The 22657-nt window shown below is 30.5% G+C and overlaps 2 protein-coding genes across 2 annotated transcripts in view; one reads left to right on the top strand and one right to left on the bottom strand.

Annotated features, from left to right (window-relative positions):
* The first annotated feature begins 2720 nt into the window (after positions 1 to 2720).
* Positions 2721 to 18766, top strand: LOC143197017 (glycoprotein-N-acetylgalactosamine 3-beta-galactosyltransferase 1). The gene is made up of 7 exons (XM_076405046.1): positions 2721 to 2830; positions 7017 to 7144; positions 9329 to 9549; positions 11447 to 11585; positions 12517 to 12676; positions 16381 to 16602; positions 16657 to 18766. Exons 1-7 carry the CDS (start codon positions 2816 to 2818, stop codon positions 16849 to 16851), a joined length of 1080 nt encoding a protein of 359 aa, XP_076261161.1. The 5' UTR covers positions 2721 to 2815; the 3' UTR covers positions 16852 to 18766.
* A 13-nt stretch (positions 18767 to 18779) lies between these two features.
* LOC143197009 (protein EFR3 homolog cmp44E) overlaps positions 18780 to 22657 on the bottom strand; it is a 36115-nt gene continuing 32237 nt past the window's right edge. The window contains exon 8 of the mRNA XM_076405038.1: positions 18780 to 19130. Coding sequence (XP_076261153.1) covers positions 18897 to 19130 — 234 coding nt within the window. The 3' untranslated portion in view covers positions 18780 to 18896. The remainder of the gene's footprint in view (positions 19131 to 22657) is intronic.

The following is a 22657-nucleotide window of genomic DNA, read 5'->3' as shown; positions in this document are numbered from 1 at the left end:
GCTCCACTATTTCACTCCGAAGTCCAATCGATAGTCATCCGAGTGGACTACACACGATGAATCCGCTCCAAAGTGTGAAACGCAACAGTCGGTTGGCAAGTTTATAGCGCCTGTATTTGGAAAAATAGCCGCATTTGAAGAAAAAGAAAGTGGTGCTTTACCAAGACAATGCACCGTGTCACAAGTCAGTGAAAACGATGGCAAAAATCCATGAATTGGGCTCGAATTGCTTCCTCATCCATCGTATTCTCTAGATTTGACCCATAGCGACTATTTCCTGTTCTCAGATTTCAAAACAATGCTCGCTGGGAAGAAATTTTCGTCGAATGAAGAGGTGATCGGCGAAACTGAGGCCTATTTTGAAGCAAAGGATAAATCGTACTACAAAAATGTTATCGAAAAGTTGGAGGGTCGCTATAATCAGTGTATCACCTTGGGAATTATGTTGAATAAAAAAAACTAATTTTGCCAAAAAAATGTGTTTTACTATGGTAGATCGGAGACTTTTCAATTGACCTATTATATAGTAGAGTATAAAATACGTGTAGTAGATATGTTAAATAAGTTTTTTGATTATTTTTATTAAGTTATTACAAGGATTATTATGTGCATATTTTATTTTATAACGTTTTTTTTTGTGTTAAGAATCTAAGTTTGAATATTTTTTAAAATTAATTTTTTTATTATGTTTTATATTACAATATAGTATTTTATTTGTCTATATCATTTTCTAAGATTTAGGTGAATAGTGTTTGAAAAACAATCTACTATATAAACGCCTGATATCGATAAAATATATTCACGGAATTATTGTCGGGTAATGATTTATTATGATTTCTAGAAATTCTTGAGCCTCTTAAATCTACGTTTAGTAATTTCAGATATTATTATCTATGATTTGTAGGTAGTATAAAGTATTTGACTGAATTTGCAACTTAGTTGTACCCAGAAAAGATGCTGGCTTTCCCGTGATTATTGTTAATCTCTAAAATATTGCTGCACTTGGTAAAAGAAAATAGTCAAAATTATTACTGACGATGAGAATTATATGTTATTTTCTAATGTTACCATTCTCCAAGATAGCTCCAGTAATCTTTTGAAGTAGGGGTTTGGTAGGTATATGCAATTAAGAATTGCAGATATATGTTTGATAATGTATAAATTCTAATTATCTTTTAAACAGATCAAATAAACATTAACTTGAAAATCATACACAGAAATGATTGACGTGGTTGCGACACAATTTTAGTTATTTATTGTTAAAAAAAAGTCGTTTATATTTGAGTTTGCAAAAATTGTGATATTTTTTCTTTTTGTATAGTCTAGGGGTTTAATTTATTAGACCATTTAATTCTTTTTCGTAATATTTGTGACATGGGAAAATAATTATGACTTGAGACCAAACAAAATATCGCATGGTATCGAATGTCTGGTGATACCATGCCGACCAAGGTAGGCCCAGCAAATGGGTTATCCCATCGGCTCGATGTCGAGTGTTTCGGATAATGGGGTTTCAAGTACCGAGACTAGACGAAGCGTGTCAGAAGTTATACCTTATGGCGCCTATAACCATAAACATCAAGAAGATTCCTTAAGAGTCCAAAACGCACGTGTTCCATCGGCGTGAGATGTTCCTAGCTGGAGGAATCTTTCCCATCCCGTTATTCTGAACGAATCGTGGTACAGAAGAGGTTTTGTTGGACCAGCCTTGTTCATCACCGCCAAGAACCCGTGGGAGGAGTAGACGATAAAACACGATGCATTGACAATGAGAATCAGAATTGATAAGAGAATTTGCAAGAAAATGTAAGAATACAAGAAAGCGTTGACAAGAAAGATGTGGCAGAAGAATTGACGAGAATTGAACCAAGACCAAAAGCAGTAAAATGCCAAGAGACTAAACTATTATCACAATCCGAATGAAGCAAGAACAATAGAATTCGAATCGTGTTTATAATAGTTGGGTCCGATGATTCAGTATTATCCAAAACGAGTCATACGATCTAGTAAGTCAGTTCCATCTAATTCATAATTTTTTTCACCATAACGTACCGATTTGGAATCTTTAAATGTATATATTTTTTATATTATTAATATAAATAAACAACAGTAAATCTTTGCATATTAATTTAAGCAAAGAAGAGAGAAAATAAATTGTATTTAATTTACACATTGTTTTCTCTCCAACGACTCAACAGGCGTGTTTCTTAATTTGATGAACGCTGAATGCTTTTAAATTTAGGAGGAAAATTATTGCAAGGACAATAATAACTTTGAATATACTAAACAACAAGAAAACCGACCAAACTTTTCATTGATACTAATTGTGGCTTGACTCTCATAAGAGCAAAATTATTACGTCTACAACAGTCTTTTATTTTAAGTATTTTATTGACATATGACCAATTTTTACAGTATTTATATCAGTGCAAAGTTATCGTATTTCAAGGTGTGTTATACTTTACCAAGGTCTTGTCATATATAGCATTTTTGATAAGAACCTCACTGATACATATTTGAAAATTTTTTTGTAAATAAAGCTGTTACGCGATTAAGTTTTATGTATGTACGTTACTCCATTTGCATCGATTCCGAACGACATATCAAAATTGGGTCATTAACAAAATAATGATTTTGATTTTTTTAACGAACTGAATTAACATAGTTTGGGAAACAATATATAATTAGGGTGATAAGAAACTGCTTATCATAGATAAGCCTTATCTCAGACGTTATCACGGATTTCAATCAATTAAACATTTGAAAAAATTCACTAGTGTGTCATAGTTATAACCAAAAGCAATTACTGAATAAAATGTCATACGTTTCCGTAAGTCTTTTACGATTAATTTAGATAATAATTAGAATAATCTTTAAAATAGTATATTTCTATAATAGATTTATAATATTAAATTTCTGTTATTAGAGCTACCAGTTTATTGTTGTAATTTTTTCATGTAAATAGGCATATATTTTGAATAAATATAAAAGTAGCACTTACATTTTAGATTAAATCTAGGTTTTTCGAGTACTTAATATTTTTTACGATTATTGTTGGCATCGAAGTTGCCGAATATAAACAGTTTAAACCAAATAGACCAGTTAGTATATGATTGAGCAGTCATCATAAGTGTCCATAAATGTTTAACAAACCTAGATAGTAGATTTCTTTAAAACAAATAATGAATAAATATCGAAACTTTTGTATAGATTTTAACGTTCAACTTTTAGAGCATACAAATAAACAATAAAATATTGTTATAATAATGACACATGCAGAAAAACTCTTAGTTTTATATAAAAATTTAGCATTATAAACTATAGTTAAGTGTTATAACATTAAGATCAAAGGGAATCTAATCAGCGAGAGATTTTAAGCATTGTGATGTATTATTTCTTTCGGATTATATAAATCTTCGGTACAGATATATAGTGTAGAAAAATTTAAATAATATATAGTATAATAAATTTTGTTGCAAAAAATGAAATAAAAGAGAAAAAGAAATCTAAGTAAGATATACACCCATCAATATAAATAAAATATTAAAACCAAAAACTAGAAAAAACATAATTTATTTGAATATTGTATACTCTAACGCTCTATACTAATTTGTGATCAAATTTCTTTGAATGTTTTAAAAGTGTATGGATTATGTACTTATATTTTGTGAGTTCGGCTTTCTTATGGGCTCTGACATTTATTCTATCTTGATACTTATTAGCACATTATCTAATGAATCTAATAGTTTATAATCTAACTATTACACTGGCATTCCTCTGAATTTATTTTTAGGAAATTGCCCAAGGCCCAAGGACTATTGCCACATTTGTATAGATTCCAGCGTTTTTTTTTTGGAATCAATGAGCCTATATTTTTATTCTGTCGTCATCTTTTAAGTAATATCTGCAAAATAATCTAACCATAACATAATTGTTCATACAATAGTACTTGCAAGCAATTTGGTATTATATAAATCCACCAACTGCATAAATTTGATTTCGTCTGATTCATTAATAATTTTTCTCTTTCTTATTCTTTTTCATATATGCTTTTAGTTCCAGGTTTTTGATTTAATCAAGAATACCATGAATACCATGAACTTAAGAGCCCTTGTACAATTAAATAAAACTGCTACAATTAACTAAAACATAAAAATTTACTTATAACTTATATACTTATTTTCATACTGTCTGCCGCTAATTGTCTCGTAGCTGCGAAATCTGTCAAGCTAAGAATAAATAAATGTTATGTTATGTTAAGAATAAATGCACATGAGCAGTTCTAGCCAATGTGCATGCACGCTATTGTCTCTTTTACTGTTGTCTCTTCTTATAGGTTCTTTACAAAGATCGATTTAATACTCAAATAACGTGACAAAACTATAACACAGTTAGATACAAATTAAAACACTAAAACTGATCAAAATTTTTATTCTAGAAATTGGTATATTCTTCGTCCGTTTTTCATAACAATCGGCAGCCTTTCATATAGGTTTTTAACATAATCTTGAAGTAAATATATCAATTCATCTTAGATAACATTTTTTGTTGTTCAGCGTTGTTCAATCGTTTACCATTTGAGTGCAATTTTACCCGGAGAGCGCCGGCAATTTTATTATTGTTTGCTGAAAAATAGTCTTTAACAAGTTTCGTATTATGAACAGCGGCATTATCTTGCTAAGAATATAATTCTGTTCGGCATTTTCTATTTCGTGTTTGGCTTCTTCGAACAATTTAATATAACTTAATAAATAACTTATTTAATATAAACGAAGAAACAACACATCACACTCCCTCCGCTCAACTGTCTATGACTTCCTAGTAGAGAACATATAAGTAAATAAGATTCTTTATAATATTTACATGAATCGCAGAATCTAAAACATAATTTAATTTTATTAAAAGTTGAAATGAAAAAACTACAATGTGTTATAGTTTCGTCACGAAGGATTATATATCCAATAAAATGCCTTTATAATTTTAAACTTAACATTTTGCTTGTCAAATTTGACATACGAGGCAGTCATAGGTTATTCTTTGATTATTTCATCTTAAATAAAATATGCCTGTATAGAAATTGTATCATTACTGGAATATATTGTTCTGTTTACCAATAGTACCGGAACATCAAGTGCGACATATTTTGACATCGGCAGTCATATCAGGTTATGTTAAACGTCACGTTAGTTGTTCAATTTAGAATATGATAAGAAAAATATATTAAATTAGTGGATAATTTACGCAGATGTTTGAAACCAATCAACGAAAATATGGCTGAAAAAATAATACGATATCGATCCGGAGATCTTAATACGAAAGGTGAACTTCGCTCTACTCGCCGGATTGGTAAAAACTTGAATGTCTTCAATAAAATCAATAAGGATAGACAGGTTAGTTTTTACCATGTAGTAGTAGAACCAAAATAGATCTACCAAAAGCTCCCACGACTGTTTATAACTTTAAGTTAGGATGCATCTCGGTTAAAACATTACAGAATGAAAAATGCATGTTTGTTTAGTTTAAAAGGAAAAAAAAGAGTTATGAGTTAATATATTGGTTCAAGCATTTTTATACAAAAAAAATGAATTCATTTTATCCCTCTTACGAATGCTGACTGATTAAAGACAACGCAAGAAGAATATGTAGATCTACAAATTGATGATTAATAGCGATGTTAAATTTATTGATTGACAGAGACTAATACAGAGACAATTCATTAATGCAGCCTGTGGGATAAAACTTGCGTCTTCTTTAATAGTGGATTATGAGCTTAGACTAATGGTCTCAATACCAAGAACGTCAAATCCTACTGTTCCCATGGGCATTTGTAACTGTTATATATTAGGTTCTGCAGGTTTTGCTAACCATTTTTTAATTTAATTTTTTTTTAATTTCGTTACAATATATATAGATCGATATATTTCTATAATTTTTGCACATTTTTCTGGCAACATGGTGAAATTGAGTCCAAAGAATGATGTAGATGCGGAAGAGATCTAATCAACAATTCATTTTTCCACTTCAGAATTTCGAGACCGTGTGTCATAATTAGTGATGCTATTTGCGTCATTTAGTCTATTCCAATACCCTCGATATATATCTGAAATAATAGCTTTCCTCAGTTTTAGTAGCTTGTAATGCACTAAACCTTTCTGATTCCAACGTATGCACGCTAAAACTTTACTACCATGCATATTCTGCTTCGGTGTTCATGCAAATGACTTTCATGGACTAATTTATAGGACTTTTTCTCTTTGCGATTGTAATAGTATGTCCAAATTTCATCGTCAGTCACAATACGGTAGGGAAACCCATTTTTTTTTGCGTGGCAAATAATGAATCCACTATAGTGAAATAGTTCGAAATAGCACTATTAGTCAATGCCGGGTGGCCCTTCTTTAGGATCTTTCGCATTGCTTGTAAACGACAAGAAACCGTTGATTTATCAGCTGATAAGTTGCCTGAAAGTACTTTAAGAATTTGAATTTTCGTTCAATATCCTTTTCGTGAAATTCCAAAACACCACTTTTAAATCATTCAAATTAGTCCCCATATTTAGGATATGACGGGACAGTATCACCATAGATTTCTAGGCATTTCAGTAGCAGATTTCTTCGAATCAATAAGAAAAGTAATGAATGTCGAAAATGCAATTAATGTCTATGTACGCATAATTTAATAATATAAAAATTTATATTTTATGTAGCAACATGTCAGAATCATCAAATTTAATAGTTAAGTTAGTTTGTTTAAAAGCTGTCTGCATTAATACTTCGAATGTTAACCAATAGATATCGCTGATTGAAATACGTGTAAGCACCTAATAAAATGGAATAAATAGCGCTTAAGCGTCTTCTGAGATGATGATTCGACAATTACACGACTTAATACATTATCATAGATTAATATCCTTTACGAGTATAATCACCAGTCACTAAAAATCCCCATGTGACTAAAATTCACATACAGACACATACTTAATGTCCTCATATACAATTATCTTTATTGAATTTTAGTTGCGAAGAGTCCATCGACCATCAATTCAGCCATTTCTGACTGGTGCCGTCGTAGGAGTATTAATAACCGTAATGCTATTCACTGCAACCTCTTTAGATCCAGCATCAATAAACTTTTCAATATTCAGGTATTTTTAATTCCATTTTATATATTATCTTCTTAGATATTTTATATTAGAGAATTTATAGTTTATGGCCAATTTTGCTCTCTTTTAATTATTATTACGTTAATTTGGGGTTTTAGAGTTATTAAGAGTATGCTATATATTAGCGTTGGGAACTATCGACTGAAAATAATAGAAACAGTTGACAGTCGCAAAACAGTCGAAGGAACTAGCCAACAGTAAAAAAAAAACTAGCGACTGAAAATAGTAATTACTATTTTAGTCAAATCCACACTTCCACTATCTTCTGTTCGGCGATAACAGAAGGAGATGTACGAATTCCTTCCAGCACTAATTTTGAGGGAAGACAGGACGGAGATAATTGGTTTATTTCTATTTCATTTGAAGACGTGGTTACTGTTTTTTTTTCAACCGTTCCATAAGTAAAACGGAGATGTCCATATTTGTTTTTGAACTTTCTTTTGGAAAGAAAAGAGATAATTGCTGTAAATTATTAGCTTCAATACTTTCATTTTTCATTTTTATTCAACAGTTTAATTTTGAATGATGTGAAATTATTTTTATATTTTATATATTTGACTTCATTGTAAAGAGAAATGGAGTGTTTTGACCACTAAATATTTATATCTTATTTTCTCAATCAATCCTTATCAGTTATTTATCCATCGCACCCTTTTTAAAAATAATTATAATTTTACTTATCGTTAATAAGGAATATTTTATTATTAGGAATATCATTATTCGGTAAAACTTGAAGAAGTTAATTTAAGAAATATTAACATTTAAAAGGCTTGAACAAATAACTGAAACTAGTAGGTTCGAAAATATTAACTAAAAGTACACAACTCAAACAGTCGATAGTTAAAAGTAATAAAATCATTAGAACCGAAAATAGCGACTGAAACAGTCGGTAGTAAAAAGTAGTATATTACTAAATAATCTATAGTCGTTTTTAGTCGATAGTTCCCAACGCCACTATTAATTTTTTTAAACATTTGGCTATTTATTATTTACGATAAAATTGGTTCTTAAACTTCTGTATATTTAGAATTTTTTTAATAACAATTGTAATGTTAAAATTTATAAAGATCAATAATGATTGATGTTTGACGTTTACCGTATTATAAGATTTTCGTTAATAAGTAGTGTCTCGAGTATTTAAATAAATTAGATATGATATACACCAAAAACGAAACAACAAAATTTCAATTTTAATTAATACAAAACATACAGGCAAGACGAGTGCGGGATAAATACATTAATATATATTTCGCATATTGAACTTAAATTAGACTACTTAAGAGTTACCCTTACTCACAATATTTGGTGTGATTTGGGTTGCTGCAGTCGTCTAATTTCATGTGTGTTGTCCAGTGTTATCCCCACATAATCTCCAGTAACCCTATTTCATATTTTAAGAAATCTTGTATAGTTTCACAAATACATTTCTCGTTCTTCGATGCTTATGTAATAACAAGTATTGGTAGTTATTAAAATAACTTTGTTTTGTCAGCGTATGACTACTAGTCTAGTTTAGTGTCTAGTAGATTATAGTGTAACCCCATATTTATACCTCAAACTTTCAAATAGACTATAATTTACTGATAAGTATCTTTGATCATAAGTTAAGTTGGAAGTATTTTACCGAGTAATTAGTATAGTTCTTTATACTAATTATTCCAACAAATTCCTAATTTATGTATCCCTTTCAAATCATTCTTAAAATGGCATTTGAATATGAACTCACATTACTCATATCGTGTATTTTTTAACTGATTTAACAATATCTAATAATAATTACCTCCATTCAAAAATGATGTTTTGATGAGCTTTATCATCATTACCAATCCACTACCGGCTAGTCCTTTTATACATCAGAAAGAGTTTTTAATTCTCAACCAATATGCTGCTGATGGTACTGTAAGACATTTATTGTCCTTTACCTAATCTTGACACTTCTGATGGAGATGCTATTAATAGAGTAAACGAATTGAAGAGTTGGTTAAATAAATTATCGGCAAAGTCTAATTAATTATAGTCTTCATTGTAATGTTTGCCTTCTTTATGTACACCATATCATATAAATCAGCCTGTTAAAGTATAAAAGAGTAATCTGACATCTAAATTAAGAATATTTCCTTTATTGATTTTGCCAACAAATATTATAACATAATTATATATTATTAGCTCCAAAAGGGAAACAATTCTAAGGACAATTGGTGATCATTCACATCATGACCATCATCATAAAATGTTAAATACTTCTCTCTCTGAAACTCTCTATGAAAAAGTGAGAGTGCTATGTTGGATAATGACAGGCCCGAAAAATCATAAATCAAAAGCTCAACATGTAAAAGCGACATGGGGAAGAAGATGTAATATTCTTATTTTTATGAGTACAGAAACAGGTACGTATCTTTATAATCGAACCATTTGTCTTAATTATAAATAAAAATATATTCTTGTGTAACTTTTCATTCGTAATATCGCTTTGACGGTCTAGTTTTGCACTTTTGCGTTTTGCGCTTTTCATTTCAAACACTGTTCATTACACTAACACTAATAACATACACTAATAAATACAACGAAGCAATCTAAATAAATCAGTTTGATTATTCTATGTATCCAATATTTTGTTTATCCTGTAATATATTTCCCTAAGTGCCGAAGAACGTTAGCTTATAGATTTTTGAAAATACAAAAATTACAAAAGTGATTCCTAGACAGCAATATATCATACATCATAATAGGAAACTATTTTATGATTAAGTTCTTTTCTAATCTGATACGAAGATATTTATAATAGTGAGGAGAAAGCATCAACAACCAGAGTTATTTTTGTGTGGTTGCTAATAATTAAATACACAGAAAACTAAACTTGAACAATAGAGTAAATGTTTTCACAAGTCATATTATTTTAAGTTATAATTTTTGGACTTTTTAAGTCATGTGTCAGGGTACTGTATTGATTAAAACGCGACCAAATTCCAGTTTCTTCACAAAAAATTAAAGCGCTAATGATTTCTGACAGGTTTGACCAAATCAATAAATAAATGAATAAAAACTTCACCCACTCACATTATTCGGACCGATACCTAGTGCTAACGGTTAAGTGTTTGCATGTATTTTGATCAGCGATTTCTATAGGTGAAATTGCGAAATCATTGGAAATAACTGTTAATCAACTTAACCTAGCTGTTAAATTGGATGACTTCAACATTTTCCAACATAATATAACAGTATTTCATTTAATATTATTGTTCGGTTAGTTATTTAACGTTCGATATTTCGACTGTCATTCAGGTTTTTGAAATCTGCTGTTGAAATGATGAATGTTGTGATGCTGCTTCATTATATTTCAATTGTTTATGGTTTTAATAATTTAAAAATGGTCATCTTGATGCCAACGAAAAAAAGTGGCTTAGAGGGATAAAAAGTTCGAATGCAATGAATTCCAAGACTTATAGGACGAAAATTATGAAACAACTTTCAGATAGCTTGACAGTTTATGAATCAACTGTTTTCAGAGTTTAAAATGCCATTGGAAAGGTTTAAAGGATAATAAAATGGCCATACAAACAGGCTGAAAATTATATTTCGAACCATTAAAAAAAAAGAGTTTTATATTGTTTATTGTGGCTGATGATGAAAAGTGACCCTGGTACAACAATCTCAAGAACCTTTGCAAGTCAGGTCATAAAATGTTGCTGTTTATATGGTCTGTCGACGTCAATTGGATAAATTAAATTGTGTAATGTTGCAAAGACCAGAAATGGCAGTTAACAAGACCAAATCATGTTCTTGACAACGTTCAGGCAGATGTAGCAAAAATTCTGAAGAATACACTGTTGCTTCTCGAATGGAAAGTTGTGCTACATGCAGCCTACTTACCAGACATAGAGTCTTTCGATTACCAATTGTTCAGATTGAGACAGCATGGCTTGGTTATCACAAGGTTTCTAAATTCTATAGAAGAGTAAAATATATAAATTATTGGATCACTGTCAAACCAAATCGTTCCATGTTGCCAGAAAGATGAAGAACATTTTTAGAAAATGATGGAAAATATTTTGATTATTATTCTATACTAGTTTTTTCAATAAATGGCAATTTGGAGTGAAAACATGGTTAAAATACATGCACCAAAAGACGGTTATTTAACGATTCTATGACGTATTGATGAAAACAATAGAATATATATTGAATAGCCCTGCCCTGCTTTTTAAGAATTATAGCGCTTCGGATAATTTTTTATTTATTTTATTTTTTAAATATTTATTATAATATTGTTCTTGTAAATTTCAGACCACAGTTTACCAGCTGTTGCCCTGCCTGTTATTGAGAATCGAGATAATTTATGGGGTAAAACAAAAGAAGCGTTCAAATATGTTTATGAGAATTATTATGAAAAGGCAGATTGGTTTTTTAAGGGTGATGATGATACGTAAGTTAAATTTATCTGCATTATGTTTGAAGATGGTGGGATTAAATCTTTGTAATTATTTTCTGTAAATTCAATGTTTTATTGCTACATTTTCTTTATGTTAGCATTTTTAATTTCATATTGCAAAAATCTGCTTTAAAGATGTAACTAATCGTTTTCGTGTTTTAAATCACTTTGTTTACGTTTGTGTTTATATAGTTTTTCCTTCAAATATTTTTTGAATGTTCAAATGTTTGGTTCAAATGTTTCTTCAATTGCAACTAATAATAATTTATCATGGTTTATTTCAGTTTCAAATTTCAATGATCATCTTTTATGTGTCATAACCAACATTCAAAAGAGCATATCGAAGTTTTCAATCGTCGAAATTTATCAGAGTTCTTTTAATTATACGGGAAAAAGGAAACTTCCGAAAGTACGTTTTGTTGGCTTGTGCGTTGACATGACTTCTTCAGAAGTAAGAAAAATATTATGTATTATTAATTTATTGGCTTGTATTCTTAGCAAATGACTATATAATAAAAAGTAAAATCTAATAACAAAGCTTTAATACTAACATAGCAACAGATGTATTTGATGCAACATAGCATAAGTTAACAATATCTGTAAATTTGTTATCATTAGCCCGCTTGGTACCTTGTCCATAAGCAAGAGTGTAAAATAAGAAAGAAAAGCAATCCCAGTCATGCCAGTAATCAGGTTCAAAGTTAGTCACTGCCCAGTCGGTAGGCTTAAAAGCGAGGACCGCTGTTCGAAATCCACGTTAAACAGTGGTCCAGTAACTATAGAATACAATACATTGACATGGCTAAAACTGTTGATATTAAATATATTTGGTTAGCTAATACTAACATTTAATCCACTACATAAAGTAGTTTAGAAATGACAAATTTTGTAAATCTATTTGTGTTTAATTGATTTTAATTTTCAGATATGCAATAATGGAGAATATGAGATATATGTTAAATGATTACAATAGCAGTGACCCAATTTATTTTGGATTTAGAATGAAGCCATATGTGTCACAGGGTTATATGAGCGGTGGTGGAGGTTATGTGTTAAGTAAGGAGAGTGTTAAGCGGTTTGTTACTGTAAGTATTATTTAATTGATATCGTTATAACAATTTTATTGTATAATATATAATTATGTATAGTTGATTATAATGATTTTTTTATGATTCGATAAGAAAACATACGCACATACGATACACTGACGCATTTAAACGTTATTTGTTATTTAGTTTATTATAGAAAATAATGACTGAAAAGCCTCATTCAAAATTGAGTTAATTAAGGGCAGAATTGTAGGACAAATTCTTAGATTTTGTCTACTAACATGAAACATCTGACAGGGTTCGATATCACACGGTATTGATAATTGGCGAATCACCAACTATTGTAAACCTTAATAGCACCCAGTTAGAGTAAGTGCAGTAGTTCAAGTAATAAGGATCCGTAATGCAAGAGAACAAAATGGTATCTATCGCTGAAATAATAAGCAGAATCTTCAGTAAGATGGTGCATGTGGAGGAGACGAAATATTACAATCAAGACTGAACACGGCCTCGTTTGAATCCTTATGTGTGACTCCGAGAATTGAACACTGTTATAGTCATTTGTAAGCTTGAGATTTCTCAAAAGCGAAAGCAAATTCATTGAAGATGTGATAATCAGTATAGAGTTGAGGAAGAAATTCATTCTCATTCAGAAACACAGTATTACAATAGGCATGTCTGTCTAATGAAAGGTGAACATATTACTTACATACAGTTTGGGTGGAAGACGCAACGAACAGTTCTGAAAAAAAAAAATGGAAAATGGATCAAAAACAGAGGCGACAAAATATGACAATATATAATAATAATATCTTGTTAATATTTGGCCAATTTCATATTTTCATAGCAAGACAAGATAGCGTTTGTCTTGTGAAAATGAAGTTATGACGGAAGCTGTTTCTTATATTTCAAGCTGGATAAGTTTTCTTATCTACGCCAGCTATGTTATTAAATTTAGAACACAGTAAATGTAATCTGGACTACGCCGAATCGGTCGAAATTGACCTTTTTTTCGAAATTGGAACGACTTCGACTGCCGATTTTTACTTCAGCCACTGGTAATGAAAAAAAATTAATGCGGACTCACTTAGATTATTAAAATATATTTATTCATCTATGCCATCACTTATGGTTTGGATAGGTCTGTCGAATGAAAGGTGAACGAATTCCTCACAGACTTCTGTGGCGAAATCCACCTTTAAACCGAAAAACACAGCGAACAACTCCGAAAAAGACATAATCTAGTCATATAAGCCAAATAAGAAGGTGAACATCGTAATGAGAAATAATAAATGGTATGTCCGCATAAATCTTTATTTTGATATTGTAAAAAATGTCTTAAAAGTATCATAAAATGTGGTGCCTGTCTCTTAAGATATCAAAGGTCAAAGATCACAAAATCGGTTTATTGCAAATATCTTGCTGCCTGTGAATTTAATGCTATTTGCATATTGTAGGAAATAAGATTCTCTACAATTTTTTTTCAAATATTCTTATACATTCTGTCGTTTTTAACCCACTTCAAAAAAAGAGGAGGTTCTATGTTCGGCTGAATATATATATATATATATATATATATATATATATATATATATATATATATATATATATATATTAATTTATGTTCGACGTTTTCCCCGTCAATTAGGGACCGATTTTCAAAATTCTTTTTTTGACAAGGATGATATTGTCTGACTGTAAAATGAATTTACAACTTATTTACAACAGACATATATTGACACTCGTGTCACTGCTCTTTTGAATTGACTATATGTACTGCACATATGACGTAATTTTTTATATTTGTCGGGACCAAGGGTTGATCTTGAATTATGCTGTAAATAGCTGAGCGCTGCGTGCTCTTCACCCTCTATTTCAAATACGGTTGAATTTTATTTCCTATAATATTCAGAAAAAAACGCAAAAAACAACTTTTGTGACCTTTGGCTTTTGATGTCTTAAGACGCGACATGAGTTTTTATGATATTTCTGAGGCAACTTATAGAATGTTAATATGAAGATTTATACGGACTTACAACTTACTCTCTCCCATTTCGAGGAGAAACCCCTAATATGACTGGACATAAGCCAACATCATCAAAAACGATGAAAACTAAGAGACTAAGGTTGCCCGATGCTAAGAAATTTGCTGCCGATTGCCAACAGTAATGGGATTTAGAGTATAATATTCTTATTAGAAGTCTTACGGTATCAACAGGAGTATATTGGTTGAGAATGATGATGATGATGACGAAAACCTAATGTAGAATAACGTTATCACTTATGCCAGTAACTAAAAGGATAAGTCGACAGACTAGATGAATTTTTAAAGATGGATACTCCATCAATTTAATCAGGTTTAATCGGTTGCTAAGGCATGTGGTTTAAATCCCAACTTAATTAGTAGGCTATACTATAGTCATTACTATAGAATCTCTACTCTTAAGTATACTCATCCCAGTGACTTTTTAGTAGAAATAGTTTAGAAGAAATTAGTTTAGGTCCCTAATGTATATACGGGTTTGATGTTTACTTATGTCAGATTTGTTTGTGACAACAAGGACACTCGAAACAGATATGCGTTACTTCAAAACATAAGTTCTAAGATATCGATTCTGTAAAGGTGTGTAAAAATTTTGTTGTAAAACCAGACGAATTTGGGACCGAAGAAGAAACATGAGTCAAGAAAAGTGCAGAGGCAAGAGCCAGGAGGAAAACGTTAAGATTTTAACCCTTTGAAAGACCTGCTTTGGTGTAAATAAGCAGATCTGTATCTAGAAGCCTATTGACCTAAGAAATCCGTGGGAAAAGTGAATATCAGGGAATTTATGGGCTTATAGCTTTAGCGAGACAAGAAAATCATCTTTGGATAAGTTTTTTCCTCCTTAGAAATAATTACTAATCAGGTCGTTAGAAGGAGAGTTAAGCCAGACGGTATTTTCTCAGTACAATGTACCAGAATGGGGAATAAAATTCCATATATCCGTTTAATTACGCACGAGTTTTGCCACGTCTTTACGAACTTTCAAAAATTATAGATAACAGATCATCGATCAGCGCACATTTGTGCCCCTTCATAATTAAAGATTGTCGCCATTAACCGTTCTATTAAACCTGTCTATTCTTTGTAATTTAAGTTTAGTGTACGTGAAGTCGTTTTAACTTTGACAGTTTATCTCTTATAAGCCGGAAAATTGTCAGAAATTGGAGCGAGTTAAATCTGCCCAATAAAGTAAACTTCTTACTCCAGCTGGAGTTTTTGGGTTTTGTGAGAAGATACTTTAAATTGGACAACTTTCGTGAATTTTCACATATATATTAGTTTGTAACAATAAATCATAGATTTATTGTATTACCACTTGGTAAACATAAATCCACGCAAATAATCGTTTTGCATTCCAAAAAAAAGAAGATTATGAAACTTTATTTAGTTTAACTCACTGAGTATCGGATTCACATCACCTTTTAGCTTTTGATTCACGACATTAAGGTGGTGAAACAAAGTCGATACTTCGTAGTACTATTCTTTCGTAACATGAGTAATGACGCGCTATATCAATAAACACTATAAACTTGCCGAAAAATCTATAAACATTAAGTTTTAATTAATCAAAGAACATATATCGAACATACTCGAAAAACTAAAATTATACTTATGTCATTGATAACCTGTAGCAAGTTTATATATGTCTATCATTTATATTACAATATTCCTAACATTTTCCCTGTTTCAATTTAAGGAGGCGATACCCAATCCCGAAAAATGTAAGTCAGATAATACTGGGGCCGAAGATGTTGAAATTGGTCGCTGTCTGGAAGCTGTTGGTGTAAAAGCTGGAGATTCTCGAGATACTGAGGGCAGAAGTCGTTTCCTACCCTTATTTTTAACTGACTTACTTATACCGGGTGCAATGGATAGTTCTCATTGGTTTTGGCAATATACATATTATCCATTCGAAGCGGTAATTTCAAGTTATATTCCGGTTTACATAAATAATAATTATTATCTTTTACAGGGATTGGAATGTTGTTCGGATAATCTTATTACTATTCATTATGTGGGCCCATACAACTTATATCTATTAGAGTATCTAATTTATCATGTACAGCCGTTTGGTATAGGTTATTCTCCAACTCTTACAAGCGATAATAAAACAGTGTATCACAATTTGACGGAACAGAATAAAACAGTTGATAAGCACAAACCCTAGGATTAAACAAGCTTTTAGTTGCTATTTATATTTCTTATGTAATCATTGCCTCAAAATCGTATTTATTTAAAATAACTTTGAAATACTTTTGATGATTAATGTTAAGTTATATGATACAGACTGAATTAATTTTATTCTGTGAATATAGATATTGAAATTTGAAACAAAGCCAAAATATTACAGGAAAAATAATAAGTTTATTACATGTATGTAATAGATACATTTATTCAGCAGTTGGAATACAGAGCAGTCCTCAAAGAAACTAGCACAGTGTTGAGGTCTTCAATTGGATCCTCGATCCGATTGCCTGGGATGTTAAGGTCTAACTGTATCGAATTGACGAACGTAGCCAATGAAAACATAGATACTCAATAAAGCAATAAAAATCAATGAAGAACATCGATGCATTTTGTAGTAAAAAACGATTGTTTCGGTGGAATATCTATGTTAATGTTGGTGTTAATAGGTAATTTATATAATTTCTTCGTTATAATTATTACAATTATAAAATTTAATATTAATTTTATATTTTTTATATTAAAAGTTTACGATCTTGTTTAATTTTATTAAATTTAGTAGATAATTAAAGTAGCAAAATTTAAGCAAATATATGAGTTATTAAGGAGTTTTCATTATAGTTCCAGTCTTTTACTATACCTAGATATTTTTTAAAAAATTATTTGTTTTGCAGTGTGTATTAAACAGTAAAATATCAGCCATTTCAACAATATAAGTTTATTATATTTATTGTTGATTGATATGACATATTTTATATTTTTTCTGGAACAAAATAGTAAAAGTGACTTTTGAGCAATTGTTCATCTTGAGTGCAAAACTTAAATATAAGGGTTTTTTTTATAAAAACCTAAATCAAAGGAGATCAAAGCTAATGTCGATAAAGCTCAAGATACATCTGCTGCTTGGCTTGTGAAGGTTTACAATTTAGTGAATATACATGGCGGAATATCTGCAAGAGATGTGTGTTGTTTGGAACATCTACTTCTAGCGGAGACGATCACGTACGACATGGCTATGTATATAGCAAGATTTACGATTATCAAATTTGATCAAATATATGTATGTATGAGAATTTTATTCTAACGTAGGTGCTCTTAGTTAATTTAGTCTTAGCGGAGGAACCATAATGGTGTCGCCGATTCTGACTCTATTTTGGAGCCTCTTAGTTCAATATTGACCAGCTTTTGGGTGGATATATAATTGTGTATATAACGTAAATACATTTTTATACTCCAGAGGGAGAAAAAAAGTTTAAACAATAAGGTTTTGAAGGCCAATGAATTTAATGGAAGGAAAAGGTGATGAAATTTTAATTTTTAATCAAAACTATATATATTTCGGTTAACTAAAATCATGAGGTTAAAAGTCTATGATCGTTATTTTTCTATCCTTTTTCCTTATTATTGAAACATTGAATTACATCTTAGAATTTTCCAACAGATACGATAATAACGCATAAACAATTAGTACAATGGTGGACCTGAAGATAATTCTGATGTGTTAAATATGATGATGTGGCTATTTTTGTTTAATTGATTTGATTGATCCGAAAAACACTGCAACTGATTAATTAAATTATTTTCTTTTAAATATACATTGCTATTGACTAATTAAACAAGTTTAAGCAGTTATATTATAATAATGAACATTAAAAAGGCATTCTGATTTAAAACTTGCTGACTGATTAGATACTGAGCAGTTGTTATCTATGCCAAAAGGAGAAAAAAAACTATGTAGAGGGGAAGGAGGTCACAGCGTTTATAATTAAAATATAAGAGCTGCCCTGAATTTCAGATTTGTGATGAACATAGAAATATTGTAAAAACGTAATGATTAACGATTAACAATATTTTCAATGTATTTTTTAAATAAAGTAGTATTATTATTGACAAAAAAACCTCTTATTATTTTCTAAAATATTATAATTGCCTATAGTAAGATAAAATTTAAAGATAAAATGTCATAGAATAAGCTTGTATAATTAATTATAAACTAAATAATATATAATACATTACGATATTTATCTATTACCAGCTGGAACTTTCTTCTAACTTATGTGTTTGGTTCTTTTTATGTTGAGATATGTTCCTGAAACACTTCCATAGGCCGTAACGGGCTTCCCAGTCTTCGAAAAACAGGTCTGGCTTGTTCCATAAGATATGATGCTGGGCATATTTATAGGTCGCTTTCAAAGGTGGGTTCAAATGCGGAGCTAATTCAGAGCGTGTGTCACTGATTTGCATGACATAGGTATAGAAGACCTAATGATGAAAAATTTTAAAAAATATTAAATTTCATTATTCTCAAAGGGTAATAAATGGCGAATACGTTATAGAGAGTAGCCATTTAAATATAACTTTATGATTTAATTGTGGTCTTTTCAGTTTTCAATATTTAAAGAGAATTGATGCGGAGTAATCTGCATATAATGGAGTAATATAATGACAATCGCTTTATAAGGGAAAGGTCCACAGAGTCATAGGCCTTTTTGAAGTCTACAAATGAACAAACAACTTTCTTATTACAAATTTTCTGTTGTCTAAGAATTAATTTTAATATAAATATTTGTTCTAGAAATGATCTACCTGGTCTTAAACCTGCTTGATATTGACCAATTTTGAATTCAAGTTGTTGTGTACAGTCCAGGAGAGATTACGAGATAATTTTGTACGTAACTGGCAAAAGGCATATTCAATTTTGTCTCCCTTTTATGTAGTCGACGGATCAAAGCAGTTTTGCAGTAATCAGGAACATTTCTAGTTGCCAAATGTCTAGCATGATCAATGGGATTTCCCTTACAGACCCCCTTCAAGAGTTCTGTAATAATTCGGTCTTCACCCGATGCGTGTTTGCTTTTTAGTGTTTTAATTTGTCTGACGATTTCTTCTTCATTCGATTTCTGTAAATTTGGGTTGGTTTCTGAAGGATTTTGAGGTAGAAATCTTTATGTGTGCTCTGAGCAACTGAGAAGTTTGTTGAAGTAGGTAGCAAGTTCTCTGCTATTTTCTTGGTTATTAAGTGCCAAATACCCATTTTTCTTCTTGAAAAAGAGATTATCTGGCTAGTACTCATTTAACTTTGTTTAAAATGTTTTATAGAAATTCCTGGTGGTATTTTTCTCGAAGTATTTTTCTGGAAGTATTTTTCTGGAAGTCTTCTTCTATTTTCAGGAGTTGACTATTCTCATATTGCTTTTTTGCTTGTCTAAATGTAATTTAATGTTTCTTTTCCAGCTACCAGGAATGTATCATATGTGACTTGTTACTGTTCCATGCTTTGAATGATTCGTACCGAGATTTGACAGCCCGTTCACAGTCTTCGTTCCACCAATAATGTTTCTTCCGTATTTGCAGAGAAATCAGGTCTTGGGCTGATAGTTTTCCGCTTAAGTTGTTCTCAATTCTGTGCTTCTGTTTTGTGTACTGAGTTGCCAATAGGGATGGTTGTATTTTACTAATGCCAAGTTTAGGGTATACTGGTGCCTTATTTTTTTATGGAGTTTCAGGCCGCAGATCGACTTTTGCCCAACTTAAGTAGTCGTCTGTATCAGTATTTATCCTTTGCGTACTTGAATGTTTAGAATATCCCTGTAATATTTGTAAAATATTACTATGTGATCAATGTGGAATACTTCCATACTCTGGATAGGTGATATTCATGTTTTTTGATTTGATTGCTGTTTATAAGTGGGTTGTCATAATTTTTAGATTGAAGTTTCTATAAAGTTCCACCAGCTGAATTTCCCTAATTGTGCATTCAAACAGCCCGTTATAATTATTACGTGGTTTTGCGGAATTTTCTCTGGCAGTTCCCATGATTCATCTACACTTTCTGGACTAGATTTATTATTAAGTATTAATTATTATGTACAGTTTATTTGCACCTTTAAGGAGATTATCATTAAGCTGTTGTTTACCTGCTTTAGATCAATTATAGAACCAAAAATATTTTATGAGATTGCGAAGGCTAGTACCAGATGTGATGGGTTATTAAGGTTTTCTTTATTTCCTATGTGCATTTATTCTTAGATCGAAGATGCCTTATACTTATAGTACCGATTAATATTATACTAATGAACCAAAGACTAACAATTTAATCACTAAACCACATAAAAAACTAAACACGCTCTTGCTTACATAATACACTCTAAAAATGGCGCCCATAACAAATATACTATAAACGGACAGTGTGAGGTACTATGGACAAAAATATCTTAACCAACTTTTAACTTTTAAATTTTAGTACTTTTATTGAATTGTTGAGCATATTAATTATCACTAAATAATACAAAAACATCACTTTATCTTAGTTTTTTTGTTTCGTTGATTATGTTTTTGTTAAAGAACTTGCACTGTCCAGAGCAGCCAATAATCACGACTAAATCAAGTGTACTCTTTACATAACATAGAAATAACTTCTTTTCAAGTTGGTATGTACTTCATGTTGTTATAGATAAAAGCTACCGCGAAGTTTTATTAAGTTTTTTAGTTTAGAAATAACTAACAGCATTTAAAAAATATTGTCACTTCTTGGTAATGAAGAACCATCAAAAAAGATAAAAGAATGAATTGTGGTAAGGTGTTTGAGTTAAGAATGGCCTATTAAAACCCGTGAATATGAGAAAGTATGTCGTTCTCGCAAGCGACTTTTAAAAGGGCTTCAATTAAAACAAAAAGAAAACGCATAGCTACAGATTGCTTCACACATGATATCGGGAAGTAATCGGGTGCAATCTACAATATCTTATTCAATATTATATTGTCAATATTTAGTCAATATCTTGACATCAAACCTTACTTATTACACACTTGAGACAATTTTAATAAATAAGCTTAAAATAAATAAAATTATTTTAATAAACCTTTAATTGGAAAAATATGTATTTTTTTGTTGTAAACTCTTTGTAAATACAGATATTTTGAATATCTTTTAAAAAACAAAACACCAAGAATATCTTTTGTAATGAGCCGTCGGTTGCTCCGGCTGCTGCGCGCTTAAGCTAACATCAGACAAACTGCAAATAATTTGCGAGTTTTTCTTTTGGCCGATTTAGATATATTGATTTTTTCTGGATAATTTAGAGCCAATACACTCTTTGCGATTTTGAACCTGTTTACAGAATTAACATTGATGCTTTTATTTTTAATATATCGAATTTTGCCCTTATACTCTATACCACGTCACACCACGTGTGCGTAGAAACGAAATAAACCAATGAGCCAAATGCCTTCGTGTTTCTATCATAGCCATTAAAAAAAGTAATAAGTTTAAATTAGTGATATACAGGTAGCCTATTAAATCAAAGTGTCGATTGTCTAAGAGAGGGTATGTGTTATTGTGATTATAGAATTACCTTAAGTTTGAAGACAAAAGTGATGACTTCAAGATATAAAAATTAAGATGTGAAAAACATGTACTGAGAAAATTTTAAATCCTAAACAAAAAGTGTTTTATTGTGTGGAAATGCATTGAGAAATTTTAAAGTGTTTAAATGAGAAATCATAAAAGCATATAGTCAATTCAAAATAGCAGTGACACGGGAGAACTGTCAAAACGTCGCAGTGTTGCCACAGCAGCTCTGAATTTTAGTACATTTTGGCTCTGACGTTTAACAAAATTTTAATATAAGTAATATAATTCAACAAATATTCTATTAAATATAATTTATTTTAACATTATAGTACAGCAAATGCATTTGTTATCGAAGAACTTAAAACTACAATTAATTTTACAGCCGCAATAATTTATAGGTTAGAGTTCTTTTATTATATATACATTGAGCTTTTTT

The sequence above is a fragment of the Rhynchophorus ferrugineus genome, unplaced genomic scaffold (assembly GCF_030347505.1).
Source record: "Rhynchophorus ferrugineus isolate W39M unplaced genomic scaffold, kcgeb_rfMv2 rfM1, whole genome shotgun sequence".
NCBI classification, from domain to species: Eukaryota; Metazoa; Arthropoda; class Insecta; order Coleoptera; family Curculionidae; genus Rhynchophorus; species Rhynchophorus ferrugineus.
The sequence above is the reverse complement of the archived record's forward strand: the minus strand, read 5'-3'. Positions and strand labels throughout refer to the sequence as shown.